The following is a 23,614-nucleotide window of genomic DNA, read 5'->3' on the forward strand; positions in this document are numbered from 1 at the left end:
CATGCTTTGTATATAGAAGGCCCCAGGTTTAATCCCTGGCATCCCCATCCAAAAAAGCTCAAGTAACAGGCGATGGGAAAGACCATTGCCAAAGACACTGGATAGCCACAGCCACTGGGCTAGGTGAACCAATGATCTGACTCGGTATGTTCATCAAATTTAATTCCAAACAATGCAAAATATTTTTTTTTCAATTCTATAGGGATAAAATTACATCAAAAAAGTTAAATAGTAGGATACTCAGGACACCGTTCAAGATTTTCAAATAATCATGCCATTTCACAAGTTGAGGGAATAATCCCCCAAATATGTGTACTAAACCAGGGTACCAGTTGTCTCACCCCATTTATAAAGCAAGATATTTGTTTGTGAATCTGGTATATTTCCAGTCACTCTGAAATATTAATTATTTCAGAGATTAGGCTTCGTCTTCTTGTACTTTTTGTCTGTTGTGTGAGGTCTAAGTTGCCTTTCCTAAAGTGGATGAACGGGTTGAAGCCAACAAGCAGCTTGCCATCTTTCTGAAAAGGACACTACTGAAGTGATTGGGAAGTGATAATTCAGAGTCCTGGATAAGGCTGTAAATGATGTAATACTTATGTAAAGCAGAATATTTCTGTGCTGCAGGCAATTTTGAGCTATATTTGCCCAGGCAACCTTATTGCATTGTTTGGGATTTTCTTCATGAGAATTGTATTTGTGTTTTTTCAGTTTTATTTGTCAGTTCAGTTTTATTTATCTAGCAATGTAGCAAATGTTTTGGTTTGTAAGGTTCCCTTCTCAGTTTCCCTCTTGATGGTTCAAAGACACACCACAAATTTGTATACTTAAAGGGATGGTGGGTTTTATAATAAGAGTATTGATTGCTACATTACTACATTTTAAACATGGCAATCCAGAACAATATTAAGTCAGTATTATACCTTTCTTTAAAGTATTCGAAAGAGATCAAAGGCTTGAACTAGAAAAATGTTTCCAAAATCTGCGCATTAGACACTTTAAAGGGCCATTCTGTTGGAGTTTGAGGCAGGGATACTTGAAGAATTTGGTCTTTGTGAATTCTGATATGAACAGACATAAGCTACAACTCCCAGACTAATGTGCAAATTAGAATGGGGCTATCCTTCAGATTTTGCACATCTCTAAATTTTGCAGCACAGTTCTTGGCTCAAAAACATAACAAATCAGGCATAAAATGTATATTTTTAGGATAAAATATATTTTGAAATGTGTACTGTGAGATATATGTTTAGGCATGCTCATTTTGTGAGGAAATACATTAAAAAATACACATATAACAGGGGCAGTCCTCCCATGAGGTGGAGTGAATTCCTTGCTCCTCCCGATGATGCAGCGGGAGGAGCAGCGAATTGCGCACTACCCCCTCCCATTGCTTGCTTTCCCTGTTATACTTCTAATCCACTCTTTCTCCAAGGAGTTAAGAGAACTGCTCTGAACCAGACTTCCCCAGCTTCAGTAGCTGAGCCATATAATTTACCTTCAGTTCAGACCATTCTTTGTACTTATTTAGCAATGTCATGGTGGAGTGGTCAGTCATTACATTGTTATGAGGAGAAGGAGGTCAAGTTTCCTTCTGGAAGTGTGAATGTTTTTAGGAATGCTAGTGTATGACAGAATTTGAGGCTTTTAAGAGCTTGAGACAGAGACCTAGTTCACATTTAACAGTGGCAAATCTTGAGTTAATTAACCCACGATTTGCCGTGGTTGTGTGACGCCACCATTCTGAATATGTAACCCCTGCTCAGCCTGATCGGAGGTTGCTCCATGATGCGCAGACCTGAATACTATGGGTTAATCATGGGTTAAAAAACCCAAAGTTAACCTGCAATTAGTTGTTAGGTTAACTTTGGGTTGTTTAACACACGATTAACCCATAGTGCCTGGGTTAGGACATCATGGAGCAACCTCCGATCAACCTGACTGGAGGCTCCATATTCAAAAAGGTGGCAGCACACAACCCCAGCAAATCACGGGTTAATTAATTAACCCACAATTTGCTGTCTTTATGTGTGAATGGGGCCACAGAGAAAATATTGGGAAATAGCTATTATATTGCAACAAGAATGCTACTATCCTGATATGTAATGTAAGGAGCCCACTTATGCATCGCCAAAAAAGGGGAAATATCCATTAAAAAAGAGAACAAAAGAGGGCACAGATTTCCATAAATATGCACTTGCTAATATATGTATAGTTTAGAAAAAAATTACTATCATTTAGAAAAAATTACTATCATTTAAACAGAAAGGCAATTCATCTTTCCATAGTGCAGAAGACTGACCAGGTGACCTATGTGCCTGCTCAATTGGCTGTTCAGGTGCTAACCATTGATGGACAACTTCAAGGCCCCTGCTCTCCCTTTTTATGTTTCATTATCTTTAAACCAGACTTGAACATCCTTCAAATGGAAGACACTTTCAAATAGAGGCCTGTCCTTTTTAAAGTAAGACATATGACCATGCTAGGAAGTTGTGAGTTGCCATCTTTTGCTAAGCTGATTGCTTGTTAATTGGTCAGGAATGGTAAGGGATCAGAGCTAATGGCTGAAGTTGTTTTCTTAATTATTTTATTATTTATTTCATTTCTATACTGCCCAATAGCCGAAGCTCTCTGGGTGGTTCACAAAACATAAAACCACAAAGCACAGAATAAAACAATATCAATATGAAAGCTTAAAACCACAAAATAAAACCTAGCAGCAATGCAGAGATTTAAAATACGGATTTAAAATACAGATTTAAAACACCAAAGCTAAAAGACTAGGAAGCAAAAATGCTAAAATACTGGGAGAATAAAAAGGTCTTCACCTGGCGCCGGAAGGAGTATAACATAGGTGCCAGGCGAACCTCTCTAGGGAGCTCATTGCCTAGAATGAGCTCCCTAATCATTAATGGAATAACTACTTGCAGGCTGGGGGGACTGATCAGTGCTGGATGCATATGGAGAGGAACAGAACCAGTTGCAATTTGAAAAGGGCAGAGAGACAAAGGGATCATAGTTTAGCTTTGTGATGCTGTAGGGAAGCACATGCTGTCACTCTTTGGGAATCTAATGCAGGATTAGTGATTGTGGGGCTGCATAATGAGTCATCTTGCTTCCAATATGCTCCACTTGTTTATTTGTAAATAAACAAAGATTATAAAAACACCATATGTCTTCAGTATTTTCTCATTAGAGGAAACAGATTTTGTAAGTGATCATTCCTGACCTCCTACCACTCAGGGTAGCGTGCACGCGCATGTGTACATGGATATTCTGTCTGTCTGTCTGTCTATCTAAAGAACCTAAGAAGTGCTATGCTTAAACAGACCAAACGCCTATCCAGTCCAGCATTCTGTTCACCCAGTTGCCAACCAGCTACCACTGGGAAGCCCAGAAGTAGCGCATGAGTTTCCCAACAACTGGTATACAAAAGCATACTTTCCCCTATATCCTCCATGAATGTGTCTAATCACCTTTCAAAGCCATCCAAGCTGGTGGCCAGCACTATAACTTGTGGTAGTGAATTCCACAGTTTCACAGCAAAGTAAGAAGTACTTCCTTTTATTTGTTTTAAATCTCTCACCATTCAGCTCCAAGGGATGACCCCAGGTTCTAGTATCCACACCTCCATCATGTCTCCCATTACTCACCTTTTTCAAACTAAATAGTCCCAAATGTTGTAACCTTTCCTCATAGGGAAGTTGCTCCAGCCCCATGATAATTTTGGATGCCCTTTTCTGCATCTTTGCCAACTCTGCAATAACATTTTTGAGGTGTGCTGACAAGAACTGTACATAGTATTCCAACTGCACCATAGATTTGTATAAGGGCAGCATGATATTGGCAGTTTAATTTTTAATTCCTTTTCTAATTATGCTCAACATGGAATTTGCCTTTTTCAAGAAGCTGCACACTGCGTCAACATTTTTCATTGAGCTGTCCACTACAACCCCAAGTTCTATTTCTTGGGTCAGTCCCCACCAGCTCAGATCCCATCAGCATATATGTGAAGTTGGGATTTTTTGCCCCAATATGCATCACTTTACACTTGCTTACATTGAACCTCATTCGCCATTTAGATACCCATTCTCCTTGTTTGGAGAGATCCTTTTAGAGCTCCTCACAATCCCTTTTTGTTTTAAACCCCCTCTGGTATAATCAGCAAACATGTCCACCTCACTGCTTACACCTAATTCCAGAACGTATTATTATACACTCACATACGTAGTGATTGATATTGCTATGAACATTTGAAAATTAATGATGAATGCATACACTGAAACAATAGTTCAGTTATAGTGCTATCCATGCCAAATACACTATATTTAGCTCTGATATTGTAAAGAATTCCGCAATGACTATTATGCCTGCAATAAGATTCTCCACACATAAATAGTTTAAAGAGATTCTAGTACAAATGGAAAGTGCATTCAGAAAAGGCTTTTTAAATTCAACGAACAATAGTATCATATTATGGCTGTAATAATTTCTCAGAGAGGCAATTTATGATCGCTAAAGATACTTGTACATAATACACTTTGCTATGTTTAGATTTTTCTCAAGATACTGAAATCAAGGCCATATGTGAAGGCACATTTTTAACCTTAGTCAAAAATTAAAACCATCTTGAAAATGAATAAGTGATCAAGGTGACCATTTATGCATGTTTTACAAAGCCTTAACCCAGCACTCAGCATCTAAAACAGCATTTTAAATGTTTTTCAGCATTTGTCTGAATGGTAACTTGATGGTAATCTATGGCCAAGATTTTAAAGTGCACTTAGGCTGCAATCCTAAGGTCCCTGGGAAGCCATCTCAGTCAGGGGCCATACAATTTCTTGGATTGCCCCCTCCAAGGACAGAGAGGGGAGGGGGAGATCCAACCTCAAATGCCCCCTGTAGAAACCTCAGCAGCCCTTACTGCTCCAATGTTGGTAGAGGCAAAAAGAAGATGGACCAGGAGGCATTCTGTGCCCCTGACACAACCCAGAATGTAAGGATGTCAGAGAATTCCGCCATGGACTCCAATGCCCCTGGAATCCGTGGCGGAACGGCCTCCCCTCTGCCACTCCGCGGAATCCCCCTGGGACGGAGCTTACCTGGCAGCAGTGGCAGCTCCAGCGGCGGCTCCTCTGGCTGGTCTCCTGGCCGCTGCTGGGCTGCTGTGGCTGCAAATGGCAGCCATCGTAGCAGCCACCATTTGCGTGGCTGCTTTAGCGTGATAGGCTACGTAAATACTTACGTAGCCTATCACGGGAAAGAGCAGGGGTGCAAATGGCGGCCGCTACGCCATTTGCGCCCCTGCTCTTTGCCGTGATAGGCTACGTAAGTATTTACATAGCCTATCATGAAAAAGGCAGCCACGCAAATGGCGTAGCGGCCGCTATGTAGCCTATCACGGCTGGCAGCCACGCAAATGGCGGCTGGCATAGCGGCCACCATTTGCGGCCGCAGCAGCCCAGCAGTGGCCGGAATTCCGGCTGTGGCCGGCCCCGGCCAGCGGCTCCGCGGAGTTGCCACGGAGCGGAGCTGGCCAGGGAGGATTCTGGGGGGGACGGACGGAGCGCCTCCCTCCCTACTGCAGATGGCCCCAGCGGAACCAGGTGTTTTGTACACCCCTACCAGAATGGGAGGGAGGATTATGCTGGCCCTGGAGCTGGTGCAGTTCATTTCCCTCCCATTGACATCAGTGCAACCCATCCAAACCATTAGCACCGCTCTGTTAAGAAACTGCATATATTCAAGTGGGTTTATTTTTTTTTAAGAAGACCACCCACAGGAATGCCATATTGTTTTATCAAATAGCATACATGCGCTGTGATCGAGAAAGACCCAAAGACATCTTCTTCAGCACATGGAATTAATCCAGATCTTTGGAACCTGGACTAAAACTCTGTATTATGGAAATATCGGAAGGTCAGTGATATTTATCATAAATGCCAATCATTTTAAAATGACCATGGTAAATGTCAGATAATCCTAAAGTGTGACCAAGTGCCCTTGGTTCATCCTCATTTCCATTCATTAGTAGAAAAGGCTACATTTACTACACAGATTGGTAAATACCCAAAACATGCCTTAATCATTTTTAATAGGTACTGGCATATCTCAAAGAGTTACCAAAACCTAGGGATGTCAGAGAATTCCGCCATGGACTCCAGTGAGGCTGGATTCTTTAGATTCTTTAGAATCCGGCCCCTCGGAATCCGTGGTGGAATGGCCTCCCCCACACCGCGGAATTCCCCCCAGGCTGGAACGTACCTAGCGGCGGATCCTGTGGCTCCGGCAGCAGCAGATGTAAATTACGTAAATAAATACATAGCCTATCACGGCAAAGAGCAGGGGTGCAAATGGTGGCCGCTAAGCCATTTGCGTCCTTTCAGTAAGCCGTGATAGGCTATGTAAGAATTTACATAGCCTATCACGGCAAAAGGCAGCCACGCAAATGGCGTAGCTTTTTTACATAGCCTTTTGCTGTGATAGGCTATGTAAATACTTACGTAGCCTATCACGGCTTACTGCAAGGACACAAATGGCGGCCACTACGACGGCCGCCATTTGCAGCCGCAGCAGCCCGGCAGCTGCCGGAACTCCGGCCGCGGATGGTCCTGGCTGGCGGCTCCGCAGAGCTGGCTGGGGAGGATTCCAGGGGGAGGGACAGAATGCCTCCCCCCCACCGCGGATTGACCAGCACGGAGCCAGGTAGGGATTTCGTACATCCCTACCAAAACCCTTCAACAAAATGAGGACCATTTTTCACCCTCATTTTCGGTGAATATTTGGACATTTCCAGGCTATTTCTCAGAAATATCAAGAATCATAAAGAACTGAATAATGAATTTTCAGGTACTCTGTGATTTCTTTTTTCTCTAATGTAACTGAAAATAGACTTTAAAAAAATCAACACATCAAAGCTATAAAAAACCTAACTCAAACTATGAAAGGAGAAAAAAAAGGTAAGGGGAGACATGATAGAGGTGTACAAAATTATGCATAGTGTGGAGAAAGTGGATAGGGAGACATTTTTCTCCCTCTCTCATAATACTAGAAGCTGGGGTCATCTCATGAGCCTGATTGGTGAGAGATTCAGGATGGATAAAAGGAAGAACTTCTTCACACAGCGTATAATTAAACTATGGAATTCACTTCCACAAGATGTAGTGATGGCCACCAAATTGGATGGCTTTAAAAGGGGATTTGACAAATTTCATGGAGGACAAGGCTATCAATGGCTACTAATCCTGATGGTGATATGCTACCTCCAGTATCGGAGGCAGTATGCCTATGTACACCAGTTGCTGGGGAACATGGGTAGGAGGGTGCTGTTGTACTCATGTCCTGGTTTCCTATGGGCAGCTGGTTGACTATTGTGTGAACAGAATGCTGAACTAGATAGACCCTTGGCCTGATCCAACATGGCTCTTCTTATGTTCTTATGAAAGAAAGAGAGGTTAGAATGCCTGGCCATGTCTGGTATCTGAGAAAGGCATAATGAAATATGAATCTTGTGAGGAAGTAGCTTTACTGGAAGGCAGTTTTGAGAAGGAGATAGACAATTGGAGGACATGTACACATACCTTTCTCACAAAGTGGACTGCCAACAAATCCCATTGGCATAGCCATCAACCCCTCTCAGCTTTGGGTCAGGGCAAGTGGTCTCCTACAGGGGGGCAGATTAGGCCCTGAGGATTGCAGTTGTTGATCTAGATTCTGGTCTGCCCAAAGCTATGAACCTGAGTGATCAGGTGAAATGGAACTATACAATTTGTCCAACTGCAATGCTTAAACATGGGTTCAAATATGGGTGTTCCTACAGCAGCTTGGAGAGGAAGATGTAAAAAAAAAAGGTGAGTTCAGGTAAACTGCCTGTTTTCCACCTGCACAGTGGATGGTGCATACGAATGCGCACACACACACACACACACACACAAACCCCATCTAGTGTGGAAATTCATTTCCAATTCCACATGTAGCTACAGCAGAAGAGCAACAATTGGGTAGCATAAGAAGACACCAGTCTGGAAGCACCTATGGTCCCAATCCAGAAAAAGCTACTTTATGTTCACCTCTGGATGCTAGATGCCAGTCCTCCACCCCACCATAATTCTTTTGTGCACACAGATTCAATCCAGAAAGTGATCTGTGCTGTGTGCAGATATTCATTTCCAAATGTAGAATCCTTATTAGATTGAGAAGTATTCTGTATCAAGTCAGAGAATAAAAATGAAAGCAAGAAGAGCTTCCCAATTATACAGGTTAAATGCATCTGACTGAAAAAGTTCCAATAGTACACTCAACTTGTTTCTCTTTACATGGCACAGATATATTCAGTGCCTATCAGTTTTCAACAGCCATAAGGGTCAGACAGATACTTTATCATCTTGTAGTCTCCATGGTCTGTTTTCCATCATTTACAAGTTCTAAGGTTTGTGATCTTGCATGGAGATGGCACTGGTAAATTTCTTTAAAATAATTTCAATGTAACCTTTGGAAAAACAATTCTGTGCATCTTGATTTAAGCTGTATACTTAGCTAAGTTCTGCTTAAGGAATACATTAACTTCCAAACACATGTGGTTTTGAATGGTTATTATAATACTAGTATTAAGGAGAAGTGTGAAAAGTTTGCATCAACATATATAATGGATATTAGTGCAATTTATGTACACACGGAGCACAATCGAAAGAGAAGTTCTTATCTGCAAGCCACACATTAATGGGGTTTGCATCACAGAACAACTCTTTGCTTTTAAAATGCAAAAAATAGTTAAGAATGTTGACCACATATATACTTAGGTTAAAAGAATTTGATATTTTTAAAACTCTGCTTACCACTTGATCATCCTTTTTTTTTTTAAGGTACAGTTATTAGGGTAAATAGCCTCAGAAGCAAATGCATAGACTACAGATCTCTCTGTTATACCCTGCAGGTATTCTCGAAATAAGAACAGTGGCAGTTGGAATAGTGGCAATCAAAGGAGTGGCAAGTGAATACTTTCTAGCCATGAACAAATCTGGGAAACTTTATGGAAAGGTACTGGCATAATTATTAGTAGCAGCTTGCATTTAATGGAGAAAATATAGAATTGCCTTGAAACAATGTTTTTATCCAGCTACATTTTATATAATGGTCCCAATCTGTGGGAGCACATGAGGATCACTGCACACTGCTGCTTTTGTGGACATCTGGGAATAGCTTTTCAACTCTGTCCTACTTTGGAATGAAACCTCACCTGAGGTCAGTTGAGCTTCTCTGCTTTGGCTCCACCCTCCCAGAGGCCATATAAAAGGAAGCAGAAAGAAGCTGTTGGCTGGCTGGTCACCAACTCCTTGGCTATGCCTAGATTCCTTTGTTTGCTCTTTCCCCGCTCTTGCCTGATCTGTCTGCCTATTCATTCTTGGCTTTCCCCCTGATCCAGCTTTGCTACCCACATCCTGGCTTGCTCCCTGATAAAGATTAACAATGGACAAGCTTGGAGTGCATGGGAATCCCTATGTGGTAAGGCATGGGGTTCTCCTAGCACTCTGCCATTGTTGCATGTGTCTTCTTCACCACCTTACCCGACAACAAAACAGGCTTTCTTACACCTGTATGAAAGGTGTAAGAATTGCAGAATATGCAGAATTGCCTGCAGCAACCTGTTTCTAGTGGGGCAAATTACAGTTTATGTTTACCACTTGAATACACAGAACTGAATGGGAATTTTGATCTGAGCCAGGATTTCACCCAAAAATCATGTTCAATTTTACATTAATGAATTATTCACTTTTAAAAGAGGCAACAGATCTGCAAAGATAATAGAAATATAATTTTTAAAAACAGTAGTTTAAGCTGTGAATTTCAATGTCAGACAGTCATTGTTATAAGCTATAAATCTCACCCAGGTATTTCAGTGTACATCTTACTACCTGTTGTCATTCTTCCTGTGTGTGTGTGTGTGTGTTTTTTTTTTATATATATATACAGAAAGTGTGCAATGAGGACTGCAACTTCATAGAACTAATTCAAGAAAACCATTATAATACATATGCTTCAGCAAACTGGACCCACAAAGGGAAGGAGATGTATATTGCATTGAAACAGAATGGTGCCCCTAAGAGAGGCCAAAAAACGAGTAAAGAAGACGTATCTTCCCATTTCCTTCCATTTGCAGTATCCTAATCATGTTATCTATGAAGAACCAGTTCCAGCAAAACATTTTCATTTGAAAAGGGGACTGTTTGAAAGTACAAGGAAGAGAAGCTGGAATACTACTGAAAAACTGAACAAGCTGGACTTGCGCATTTATGTTTATTTTTAAGAGACTGCCTATAAAAAAATTGAAGATATACACTACATCAGATTTAGTAACTAAAAGTTGTAAAAAATTGTAAAGAGTTGTACAATCCTTATGTTAGTATAAGAGTAGCTTTGCAGATCCTTAAGTTAAATTTACCCCTATGCGTTCAGTCATGACTTGATTATCTGATGATATTTTATTTAAAATAAACCTATCTGCTTAATTAAACATGGCTGCTATAATAATAATAAAGCAGATAAAATGTTATGTAAAATATGTTGGACTTGATGGCTGCTGGAATGAGTCTTCAGATAATTAAGTCAGTACTAATCGTGGAGGCTGAGCAGTATTAAATACTTCCCGGGAAAAATGTATAAGTATTAAAACAATTTGAAATTGGATTACTGTGGTATTGAGACAATAAAGCTAGTATGGAAGATGAAGGTTGCACCACTGCAATGTATTCATATGTATTAGTAAGAATGCCTAATGCTGCTCTGAAAGTTGTTACAAAATACTGTATATAAAATAATATTAATAAGGGAAATGTACTTCATCTCACTTTCCTCAAAATATCCTTTTATATAACGACGAAGTAAAAATTCAGACATCATCATATGGGTTTTTATGTAACATAACCTATCTTTTTATATAATTCCTGTTAGGGCATATGGCTTCTAATTTTTTTTCACCGTTATTCATGCTTTTTCTGTTGTTACAGCATTAAACTTTATTTTAAGTTATAGTTGAACTTTATTGTTTTAAGTTATTTAAGTTGATGTTATTTATAAAAAAAACTTATTAAGCTGCATCTGTTTCATATGCTTTTAATTCTAAAGGAATAACAAAACAGTCTGGCTCAGCAGCCCTTTTTTTCCTTCTATGACCAGACACAAAGTCTAGTACACAACACTCTTGCCAATGTGCACTGGATGGCGGACAAAAACGACAGCCTGCAGCAATTCTTACAATGGATCAGACGGAACAATCCCAAAATGCAAAAAATCTACTGCCATATTCTCCTTCCAGTTAAGTCTGATAGTATTCCCAGAGTCATAGCAGACATTGTTAAGTAGTTTGTCATAAATATCGGGCAGGAACGTGAACCGAGGAACTGGCCCAGAATGTCTAGCCGATATCAATGAAATCACACCAACGTGCTCTTGCCCCAATACAGCTGTATGTGTGGAAGCAAGCTTCTGCACTCATAGCCCTAGCTGTCTGAGGAACGGCACATGCAAATGGGGGTTCTTCAACCTGACCTAGCTGCCAGGGCTGCACATATGGAACCCTATTAGAACTGGTTAATTAGCTGTTTGGAAAGGTTCTACCTGATAACTATCCCCCATTTCCCCAGCCAAGCAGGTAATTGGTATGTCTGCTGCCTTTCCAGCTGAGAGCATGACCTGGCAGCTGCGCAAGCACACGGATGGATCAGGGCATAGGGTTTTATCCACAGAGAGGTACAACCATAACAGTTGCAGCTTTTTCTTGTAATATGATCTGACCACTCTTGGATTCCATTTAAGTCTCTTGTATTATAACATGGAGACTTACTTCTTCCAGAAAATACAAAGGAAAAGACCAAATAATTTAACTGAAAAGCACAACTAATCTAAATACAAAATAATATGCAAATTAGAGAGCAATACAGTCCAAAGGCTCTTAAACCTCATTGATAAATGTTCTATTTGCATTTTGTATACTTCTTCTACATTTGGTTTGGTAGGCATGACACTATGTACTGTTTGTCATTAGAAGCCAATGAGAAAAGAGCTTGTCTGTATTTATGATCCAAAATAAATAACAAAATATCAATTAAGATGGGTGAAAAAAATCCACAGGAGTCAAAACTAGGGTTGCCAAATCTCCTGAAGTTCAGGGCTTCTCTACACGAGCGATGTACTGCACGCTCATGATTGGTCACTTGCAAAAGTTTGCGGGTCCTGGGTCAACCTCCAGGATGTCTCCTGCACTTTCCCCCCATTATCCTGCTTTCAAAAAGATTGGAGATAAGCTGTAATAAAAGTTAATGGCACCATATTGGCAGTGTGTAATGCCGGTATAGCACCATAATGCAAAATGAACTTTCTGAGGAAGGACTTTCCTTGATTCAAACTATGTGTTTCCCATGTAAACACTCAAGCATGTTTCTCAACTGCAGGAATGTGGAGTGCGTAGTAGGTCCAGCAGCTCCCCACTCCCCCAGAACAAGCCCGAACCATGCTGAGTAAGTCCGTACAGAACTAGTGAGAGTGAACAAGGAAGCAGCTTTGCTTTCTCGTAGCAAACGCCATCGCCTGCCTGCCTGGTTGGCTATTTTTGCCCCCCACCCCACCCTAGATCTGAGAGTTATGCAGTGGCTAGGACAGAGCTTCCGGCTCGCTCAACTGGGGCATGGGGTGGGGGGAATAGGGATCGTAGATTTCCTGGGGACTATGAGGAAAAAATCCAGCACAAGTTGAGCAATGAAAACAAAACTCCCCTTTCCCACCCTTTTGCATATATGCCAGGGAGGGATGAAGATGCTCCCTCCATCCCTTGATTCAAACCACATGTCTGCCATGTAAAGGAGTCCATCGTAATCCCACAAAGAAACTGAAAGCAAAAAGCCCCGGTAAGGATGCGGGTTCTTTGCTTAATGTACAGAAGCTCTCAGAGTCAGACAGCTGAACTAGATATGTTATTAATTGCAATTAACATGTCTAGCCATTTCCTTCTGAATAACAGTTGGGAGAGTGGGGGGAGACAGGACCATGATATCTGGGGAGGGGAGGTTAACCCTTCTCCCCAGCTGTGTCCTAACAAAAATTACCCCCTCCCCTGCAGCTGCTGTTTGCCCAGGGAAAGAAATGTCCATTGGCACCAATGGAAGTTTCTCTCCTAGGGCAAATAGCAGCTTTGGGATGGGCTGATTTTCACTGGGACCACAGCAGGGGAAAAGGGTTAATTCCCCTCCCCATGTACCATGGTCCTGATCTCCCCAAGGTCTGTTATTTAGAAGGGAAGAATAGACACATTAAATACAATCATGCAATTAGCATCTCAACTTGTTTGCCCCCAAGATTTGAGAGAATGGGGTAGAGATGGAACTTTCTATAACCACTTACATTCCTGTCCTAAAATGGGAGATTCTCTCCAGTTTTGTTTGGGAGGTAGATATTAACTCCCTGCTGTCAATACCCTATTTACAAACTTTCTGCTCAAAATGTTACATATGAAGAATTTTAGTGATACCCTCACCCTCCTCAAGACCAACCTAAATCAAGACAGTAGGGTGAACTTGGAGTGATAAAATAGCATTAAAAACTGTAAATAATTATTTTAATCCCACTTTCTGAAGAAATGAGGCAAATACAAGGAGAATTCATTAGCTTTTCGCAAAGAGAGAGAAAAACAAATATTTTATTTTGTGAAGGTCTTTCAAACTGGGATGCATTCACTGCAACCATGAAACTGCAACAATTTCTAATTTATGCCTGGGAGAGAATATTTTTATGCCAGGCCCTGAAAAATTGTTTGGCATTTTACTGTACTTTCCCAGGAATTGTAGGTGGTTACCACTTGAGGAAAGACATTCTCAACTCTGTTAGAAACAGACAGCTATTGTAAGGCACTCATTGCATCTCAATAGCCTTTTCTTTCTTTCTTTCTTTCTTTCTTTCTTTCTTTCTTTCTTTTGCATCTTTCAGGATTTAGATAGCTATGCATATTCCTCCAGTACTACTTGTCATAGTAGCATGCTTTCACTAAGCTGTGGAGATTCCTGCTTGTAATTGTTCATACAGTGGCTCATTAAAGGAATCTTAAATGTGTGTAATACATTACAGACATGAATCCCCAATGAATCCTTGAACATCATGTTTCCATACTCTACACAAGACATTTACTGCTTGTCAGTACAAAATCCCAGACTCAATTTACAGCACCTTAGAAAAGGGCTCAGAGAAGTCTTTGGAGGAAAGGAACATATTTCTGCATATTCTTCTTGTCTATCCTTAGTGCATCAGTGGGATAATTAAGAGGAAGTTCTCAGCACATCTGAGAGATAAGGAATAGGGCAGTGACGTCTCCAAGGGACAATTTGAATTTTTATGTTCTTAAAGTAAAATCCAACATGTTGAATTATGCAAGAAAAATAATGGGGTACCAGTGCAGATACTGGTCTACTTGTTGACTCACCTTGCTAAGAAGTATGCGTTGTACACCACATGAAGTTCCCAGAAGTCTTCAAGACCTACTCCATGGTGAACACATTGTAGCAGCCTAGTTTTACATACATTACAAGTGTCATTCCTTGCTGATATTGCTCCTCAGGCACCATGGCTATGAAATTGAGGCATTTCATACAGATTTCTCTAATCTCAAATACTGATAAAGTACAAGTTTTACATTTATTTCTAATATGTATCATTTTCACCTATTTGATGGTCTTTTATAATCATTTAATCACTATTACTGTTGCCAACATAACAACTGTACACTGCACTCAAGCAACCGTTCAATGATTTGTTATGTCCATTTGCCTGGTACTTACAAGACTTTGATCTTGACCATGTTTTAAGTTGGGATTTCATATGTGATGATGACTTAAGAAAGGAATCTTTTTGCATGTTGCATTTAGCGGGCATTTCCAACCACCATAAATTCCATTTCTTCCAAGCAAATTTTCCAGGCCTGAAACCTGCAAAGCACAAATTAATTTGATTTGAAAACAACTGATAAGAGCTTTTTTCAGTTCATTTTAAAATGTGTTCATGTGTGTGTGTGTGTGTGTCTCTCTCTCTTCAACAGAGTACTTTTAGTATACTGGGAGTACTCTTCATTGTCTGTCTAAAATTCTTTCTCTTTGGAAGCTGAACACTGATATTTGATAGATATTTCTAATGAATGGGGAGGGGTTTTATGGAAAATTTTACCACTTTTCATTGCAAAAGCTCTGTATTATGGGTTATTCAGATATGTGCAGAAAATGTCAACCAAAATGGTCAAGGGGCTGGAGCAACTCCCCTAGGAGGAAAGGTGATAACATTTGGGGCAGTTTAGCTTAGAGAAAAGGCAAATAAGTGGAGACAAGAAAGAGGTATGGAGAAAGTGGATAGGGACACCTTTTCTCCCTCGCTCGTAAATTTGTAATACTAGAGCCCGAGATCATCCCATGAAGCTGAACGGTGGAAGATTCAGCACAGATAAGAGGAAGTACTTCTTCATACAGTGCGTTGTTAAACTATTGAATTTGCTACCAAAAGAAGTAGTGATGGGACGGCTTTAAGAGCTGATTAGACAAATTCATGGAGGATAAAGCTATCAGTGGCTACGTGTTATGACTACATTGTACCTCCAATATCAGGAGCAGTATGCCTCTGTGTGCTAGTTGCTATGAACACAAGCAAGAGGGTGCTATTGCACTCATGTCCTGCCTGAGGGCTTCTCATAAGCATCCGTGTTGGCTGCTGTGTGAACAGAATGTTGGACTTGTTAGGCAAGTCGTCTGATCCAGCATGACTCTCCTTATATTCTTATATAATTAGTTGTTTTTAGTGGTTATCATCTGTGCTAGGACATGAACTGAAGGGGGTGTCTTGCTAAAGTTATAATCATGTAAGAATTTAATTGATTCACCATGGCTGCTCACTAGAATTAAAAATGCACACTGAAATGTTTGAGGTAGCCTCCCTAAAATGGCCTCTCCTTATAAGAAAATATTATCCCCGGGGAAAAAGCGATGAAAGTAGCTCAGTCAGGCCGCAGCTTTGTTGTGGGAGGCTCCAGGCTTGGTGCCAGTATGTGATATACTCAGGTACCCTGGCAGGGCCCATCGTCACTGCCACTGATGTTGTTGGACAGCAGCGACCTCAACCCGCTGCATGCCTGCCTGCCCGTGATGATGGCCAGCAGAGATTGTGGGGAGGGCCTTCTCACGATCATGGGGGCAAGTATAATTAAGATGGTGATGCTAGCAAGTTCAAGTGTGGACCTCTGTTCAGTACTGCCACCAAGCCACCGGTGTGGCTGCCACCAGGAGTATTGCCTGTCTGCCTGTGGCAGCTGCCAATGGGGCAGCCTAAAAGACAGAAAAACGTCTATTTCTGCTTCATTGAGTACGCTAAAGCCTTTGATTGTGTGGATCACAACAAACTCTGGCAAATTCTTAAAGTGATGGGAGTACCAGACCACCTTACCTGTCTCCTGAGAAACCTGTACGAGGGTCAAGAAGCAACAGTAAGAACCAGACATGGAATAACCGAGTGGTTCAAAACTGGGAAAGGAGTACAACAAGGCTGCATATTGTCACCCTGCTTATTTAACTTATATGCAGAGTACATCATGAGAAACGCCGGGTTGGATGAATCACAGGTCGGAATTAAGATTGCCGGGAGAATAAGCAACAACCTCCGATATGCAGACGATACCACCCTAATGGCAGAAAGCGAAGAGGATCTCAAGAGCCTCTTGTTGAGGGTGAAAGAGGAGAGTGCAAAAGCTGGTTTGAAACTCAACATTAAAAAAACGAAGATCATGGCATCTGGCCCCATCACTTCCTGGCATATAGAAGGGGAAGAAATGGAAGCAGTGACAGATTTTACTTTCTTGGGCTCCAAGATCACCGCAGACGGTGACTGTAGCCATGAAATTAAAAGATGCTTGCTCCTTGGGAGGAAAGCTATGGCAAACCTAGACAGCATAGTAAGAAGCAGAGACATCACCTTGCCGACAAAGGTCCGTCTAATCAAAGCTATGGTTTTCCCAGTAGTAATGTATGGCTGTGAGAGCTGGACTATAAGGAAGGCTGAGCGCCGAAGAATTAATGCTTTCGAACTGTGGTGCTGGAGAAGACTCTTACGAGTCCCCTGGACTGCAAGGAGGTCAAATCAGTCCATCCTAAAGGAAATCAACCCTGAGTGCTCATTGGAAGGACAGATACTGAAGCTGAAGCTCAAATATTTTGGCCACCTAACGCGAAGAGAAAATTCTCTGGAAAAGATGCTGATGGTGGGAAAGACTGAAGGCAAAAGGAGAAGGGGACGACAGAGGATGAGATGGCTAGATAGCATCACCGATGCAATGAATATGAACTTGAGCACACTCCAGGAGAGAGCGCAGGACAGGAAGGCCTGGCGTGCTATGGTCCATGGGGTCATGAAGAGTCGGACACGACTGAACGACTGAACAACAACAACAAAAAGACTGCCAGTCCATCTACAGCAGTGGTGCTGAGTGGCACTCCAATCCCACACATCTGAACTTGCTGGCATCACCACCTTCAATTACACTGACTCCACCTCAACATATGCCACTTGCCAGTTAGCAAGCTGGGAGAAGAGATTGCCCGCAAAGGGGGTGGGGGTGGACTCTGATGGGACGCCACCTAGAGTATTTTGTCCAGGGCCCCATAAAACCTTGAGCTGGGCCCCACAAGCTGAACACTACCACACCTAGAAGGTTAATTAATTTAAAGGGCACCAATCCAGGATTGAAAAACACTTCACACTGGCCTAGTTTTTTTTTTAAAGAACTTCTCACTTCAGTAATAAATGAAACCAAGAACTGCGGACAGGCTTTCAGAAACCAAACAAGCTGGAATTCCAAAGGGAAAGTATTGTAGTTACATGCAGTTGTAAAACCAGTTATTCCATTTTGTGCTTTGTCTTTTCACATTGTAGATACACAATTACAAAATTTATAGGGAAAACAGAATTGGAAAGGGCTGCCTGGATCCAAAATACTTTCTGCTATGCCTATTTCCTGCAGTGGGAGATCACAGACAATCAGCAAAGAATAGAAGCTGCCCTTGGGAAAGAATAGAAGCACAATGGGTATGGAAAAGCAATTTTACAGACAGAGATTAAAATAGCAAGCTTTCCCTGTTCAGCTTTCAAAAAAAGGAAGGTGAGAGAAGATGAACTAGAAAATATCCAGTTTGAAGAAAACTGGATACAAGAACTAACGGCTACAAAGTACAGTGAGAAATATATATTAGAAGAAGAGATGCATCCCAAATTAAACAATTTTAAGTTCCACTGATTTCAATAGGGGACTATGGAGCACCTGATTAACTCTGCTAGTGGAACTTAAAAGTGTTCCTGGACATTTCCTGGACTATGCATTTCTCTAAATCGGGGCTATAAAACACATTTTGTAGTTCAAATTTTAAGGAGTTTTTACTTTACTCTGCATTCATGATTGTTTTTAATGACCAGCATTATATCAGTATTGATGTTATCATACCAGTCAGTGGCATAAGAGGGTCTAGCTTCAGTTATCAAATATAAGAACACATTTACCATAACATTATAAACATAAACACAGTTGAAATTACCCATGCTAATTCCTAAGACAAATCCTTGATGTCTGCTATACGTCTGATGTGAGAGTTTTAGCTCTGAGACCAAGTCACTTTAACAGTGGAATCCTAAACATGTATACTCAGAAGTCCCATTGAGGTCAATGGTAGTTACCACCTAGTAGATGTGCTTAGGATTGCATTGTAGATAGGGTTGGGGGGGTTGCATTAAAATAAACTCAAAAAGTCTTAGGGCCAAACTAGATGTAATGCTAAACATACTACTGTGAAGCATGTCAGAGATGTTGTTTCTTTAAAAAAAATTAAAAACGGGCATGGAGGGCTCCACTTTTTATCAGGACTGCAGTGTGCGAGGAAGGGAAGTTAACCTTCCTCTGCCCAGACTTCCCCAGCTGCGATCCCAGTGAAAATTCCCCCACACTGCTATTAGCCCGTTACCCAAAAGCTTCCATCGGCTTCCCCCTCACCAGTGCTAATAGCAGCATGGGGGATTTTCAACAGGACTGTGGGTGGGGTAGGAAGGGTTAAACTTCCCTTCAGCATACACTGCAGTCTCAATGAAAATTGCCCCCCCCCCATGCCTGCTGTTAAAAATAAAAATGCATGTGTTTCACAGTGACACATTTAGCATCATGTCTGGTTTAAAGAACTTATTTTCTATTGCATACATTTTCATTGACTAGTGGGCTTTAGTCTGCAAAAGCTTATACCAAAGTAAGGGTGCAATCCTATACATGTTTAGACAGAAAAAAAGCATACCTGGCTGGGGAATGCTGGGAGTTCTAGGACTTTTTTCTATCTAAACATGCATGGGATTCCACCTTAAATCTGTTAGTTTGTAAGGTGCCACAAGACTCATTATTGTTTTGGCTACAAGAGTGTTGCTGTGTTAGTATTCTTTATTATTCTGCTGCATTGATGGGCAGGGACAGAAAATGCTGACTGGGTGTAGAAATGCTTTTTCTAAAAAGTCCTATTACATACAAAGAAGAACCAACATTACAGTACCTCTTATCCACTGGAAAATTAAATCCATTATTTCATCTTTAAACTCATCATCAAAATGTCTATTGGATTCAGGAAAAGCTTCACAAAAAGTGACAAATATGGCTTGTGACAAGCAGTCAGGATACATCTGCCAAAATACAAATTACGCTAAATTTAAAACATAAAAAGTTGGCAGTGGCTACATGCAAATAAGCAAGCGAAGTATAGTTACGAACAAACTCAGGCATTTAAAGATAGCTGAATCACCATTTGTGGCAAAAAGTACAAGTTCTGCCAAAGCGTGCAGCAAACAAGCACGACAGTTTAACACCTTGTGAAGCAATGTACATATTGAACTTGTTAGGCAAATTAGTAAATAGGGAAGCTATTATTGCACTCTTTGTGGAACATGTTATCAGCCAATCTGAATTATGGAAGAACACAGAAGCTTTATTAACTAAGGAGACATGCATGTGGTCAACACAGTATGGCTACTGTAATTCACCAGACAACTTAAGGTCCAAACAGGATGAGGTGAGGGATGTGATGTGAGATCATCATATGTTTCTTTGTCCACTCAAGCAGCAGCCAGTGAGGTGGAGCAGATGCTGTAGTGATTGTTCATCGTCCAGAGAACTCTCATTACAGAGCGACTGAGTAAAAAAAATGTAAGATGCAAGTTGGCAGCACCTACATCTCTCTTCATAAAGTGAAGTTGAGGCCTTAGGCAGTACACACCTTTAAGACAAAACACAGGAGGAAAGGCTGAAGTACTGGGTGTGTTAATTTCCAAAAACAGATTAAGAGGGGACATGGTAATGTACGGATATAGAGAAGGATGTCAAGGAAATACATCATTTTGTTCCTTCCTCAGAGAACAGGGCAAGGAGGGATTGGACAGGAGCAATATTCACAATTGCAAACTATGTACTGGTGCCATTACCTGAAAGAAAGGATCTTTTATGTAATTGGGAGTACTTAATAGAAGCGCCACAAAGCTGTCTGATATTCTGTCAAAAAAGTGGTCTTGTTCATCTTGATCAGGCTTGAAATAATCAGGAAAAGGTATTATCAGCATGGATATTCCATATCCCCACTTGACAAAGCATTTAAACATAGAAGCAGTCCAGGTAGCAGTAATAATGTATGGATCAACAGGAGCTTCAAGGTGGTCATATTTGTGCTTTGTGGGCTAGAAAGGTTTCTGGGCATAGCAGAACTTATGAAGGTGAAATTGGAATATTTGCTGTCATTCCTTGGTGTGCTAATCAGCTGATGTTCAAATGCCTCTTGTAGCCTTTCTTGTGCTATTTATAATTTATATTAATATCTGATCATAGTTAATAGGGCACAAAAAGCAGAGGAGAGGGGTTTGTAATGTGAATGAGTATTCTAGCCAATGTAGGTTTTTTGTTTGCATTACCAAATTGACTAACACTGTGATCCAATACCTGTCTACTCAGAAGTAAGCCCCATTGAGTTCAATGGAGCCTTACTCCCTGGTAAGTATGTATACAAGGGTGGGCAATGTGATGCCCATGGTAACCTGGGTACTCCTGGACACCTTTCTTGGTGGCCGTTGAGATGGCTGGGGTCGTGTGTGCATGAGAGAGTGAGAGTATGTCTACTGGTGATGAGCCAGGGTGAGACAAAGTGTGTGGGTGGTGATCCAGGGTGAAAGACAAAAAGAAATGGGGGGAATGTGTTTGCTGGCAGAAAAGAGGGGTGAGAAAAAGCATTTGCCTTCTGTGAAATAGGTTTCTGTTGGCACTGAAAACTGTGGGTTCAAAGGCATTGTTTTGTGTCTTGGGGCTCAGACCCTACCTCTGCCTTGTACTTAAACTTTTGGGCAGGTTACCTGTCCTTTGTGAAAAGCCACACCTCCCATGACAGTCATTTTGTGATGGATTCTTGAATTGCCAAATGTGTCCTACTTAAATGAGTAAGCTCCATTGAATGCAACATGACTTACATTTGAGTAAACGTGTATACGATTGCAATCTAAAGCAAGAACTGCTTCAAGCATCATAAACGAAAACACCTAAGTATGACACAAAGGTTATAGCCTTCGCAGGCACCTTTGGGTGCCAGATTTAAGCTCCGTAATTTGGGTTAGTAATCCCATAAATGCACTACCCTTTCCTACATACAAACAGGGGTACTCCCCCCCCCGGCTTTATTCTCTTTGTTTGGTTATTTATTTTATATCCCACACCTTCAGTACAAAGTACTCTGAGAGCAACAGTTTTGTAGCACAAAAATCAATCAAAGTAAGCACAGATTAATTCATTTTCAACAAGAAATTTTACTAATCCAAATTACATTTGTTTTTAAATGGGAAAAGTGTGAGAATAAAGCTTTACATCTTCATACCTTGAATTTATGAAGAAACAACCACCAAAAGCAATCCTGTAACATTGCAAGAGATGCTTCAGAGATAAACAATTTCTTCAAAACTTTTAGATTCACTCCCTGTCCAAAAAGAGAGACATAATCACAACAAAGTGATGAACAACATCCTGAGTCGCAAACATACTTATTTCTAAGTGAGTCCAGGGCCCTGTTTCCACGACAACGGAAGGAAAAGGGAGGAGTGGCTCACCTGCATTTTTGTAGGAGCTGCTTTTGGTCCAGGCAGGGCTCCACGAGAGGGTACATGACACCATTCTAAGTGGCTTCACATAACTTACTTCCAGGGGGGGAGGGTGGACATCATCTGAGTGAAGGGGCTGCTCGACTAATAAGAGAGGCTTCCTGCCCTCCCCCCACCGAGGCTCCATAAGGAAAGTGTGAAGTAGTTACTTCCCCTTGTGCACATTTGTAAGATAAACTTCCCAGCAAGCCCCCTCTGTAGCCTGTTGTTGTGCTTGATCACAGAGGGGCAAAAGAAACCCCCCCAATGTGTGTATTTGTAAGACAAGCCTCCAAACGAGCCCCAAGCCTCAATGAACACAATGGGCATTACTTCTGAGTAGAGACTATTTGGTTTGTGCTGGGAAACACAGGGATGGGAGACAGGAAATACCCCTTGACCGGGGTCACAGTGAAAGGCACACCCCTGGGCAGGGCTAGCATACCTGATCTAAATGCGGGGGTTGGGGCACACAACAGCTATACCATGGAGAACCCGACTTAAGGAAAAGAATCGGACTTGAAGCAGTCTCAGGAAATCCAGTTTTTCCCTGATAAGCTCCAGGGTGTCTGCTGGATGGCCACGATGTCATGACGTTAGGATGGCCCTAACGACCTCAACATGCAGCCAGCTCGAAGTAAATCGCTGGTGGAAATACCCTCCCCCACAACACACACACTGATAACAATGCAATGCATTTCCAATGCGATTTACTCAGGACTGTAAAGGTAAAAAAGTAAAGGTGTCCCCAACCAGTCATGTCCGACTTTAGGGTGTGGTGCTCATCTCCATTTCTAAGCCGAAGAGCCAGCGCTGTCCGAAGACGCTTCCGTGGTCATGTAGCCGGCATGACTGAACACCGAGGTGCATGGAACGCTGTTACCTTTCCCGCCGAAGCGGTACCTATTTATCTACTTGCAATTTCTTGCTTTCGAACTGCTAGGTTGGCAGAAGCTGGGACTGAAGACGGGAGCTCACTCCGTCACGCGGCACTCGGGTCTCGAACTGCTGTCCTGCCGACCTTCCGGCCTGCAGTTCAGCGTCTTAACCACTAAGCCACCGCGGCCCTTACTCAGGATTGTAGCCATTATTAATTAAATTACTTAAATTAGTATATCCCAATTAAATATATTAAGGATCAAATTGACAAACTATTGCTAGTTCTACACACTAAGGGGTGAACTATATGTTTATACCCATTATTGTGTATAAAGTCACAATGCCTTTTTTTTTTTTTAAGGAAACAAGATACCTCAGGAGGCTACAGTTTTGAGCAGAAGAGCATCTGGGACCATGCATAGAAAGAAAAGCTGCTTGGGGGCTTTGTAGAAACACTTGCAGGGAAATAGTTAAGAAGCCCCTCCTCCTTCTCCATTCCCAATTGCAGTTTCCTGAAGCTGCTTTCCAT

At 41.5% G+C, this 23,614-nt stretch overlaps 2 protein-coding genes across 2 annotated transcripts in view; one reads left to right on the forward strand and one right to left on the reverse strand.

Moving 5' to 3' along the window:
- The window catches only part of FGF7 (fibroblast growth factor 7), a 52,513-nt gene extending 40,673 nt beyond the window's left edge, over positions 1-11,840 (forward strand). The window contains exons 3-4 of the mRNA XM_084817149.1: positions 8,933-9,036; positions 9,970-11,840. Of these exons, the coding sequence (XP_084673275.1) occupies positions 8,933-9,036; positions 9,970-10,164 (299 nt within the window). The 3' untranslated portion in view covers positions 10,165-11,840. The remainder of the gene's footprint in view (positions 1-8,932; positions 9,037-9,969) is intronic.
- Positions 1-23,614, reverse strand: part of FAM227B (family with sequence similarity 227 member B) — a 156,797-nt gene that overhangs the window by 118,015 nt on the left and 15,168 nt on the right. The window contains exons 7-10 of the mRNA XM_084816376.1: positions 21,948-22,046; positions 20,518-20,619; positions 19,596-19,722; positions 14,820-14,966 (exon numbers count right to left, since the gene is read on the reverse strand). Coding sequence (XP_084672502.1) covers positions 14,820-14,966; positions 19,596-19,722; positions 20,518-20,619; positions 21,948-22,046 — 475 coding nt within the window. The remainder of the gene's footprint in view (positions 1-14,819; positions 14,967-19,595; positions 19,723-20,517; positions 20,620-21,947; positions 22,047-23,614) is intronic.

Source organism: Heloderma suspectum, chromosome 11 (genome assembly GCF_057233095.1).
Source record: "Heloderma suspectum isolate Gila_16-S chromosome 11, 16-S_ref, whole genome shotgun sequence".
Taxonomy (NCBI): Eukaryota; Metazoa; Chordata; class Lepidosauria; order Squamata; family Helodermatidae; genus Heloderma; species Heloderma suspectum.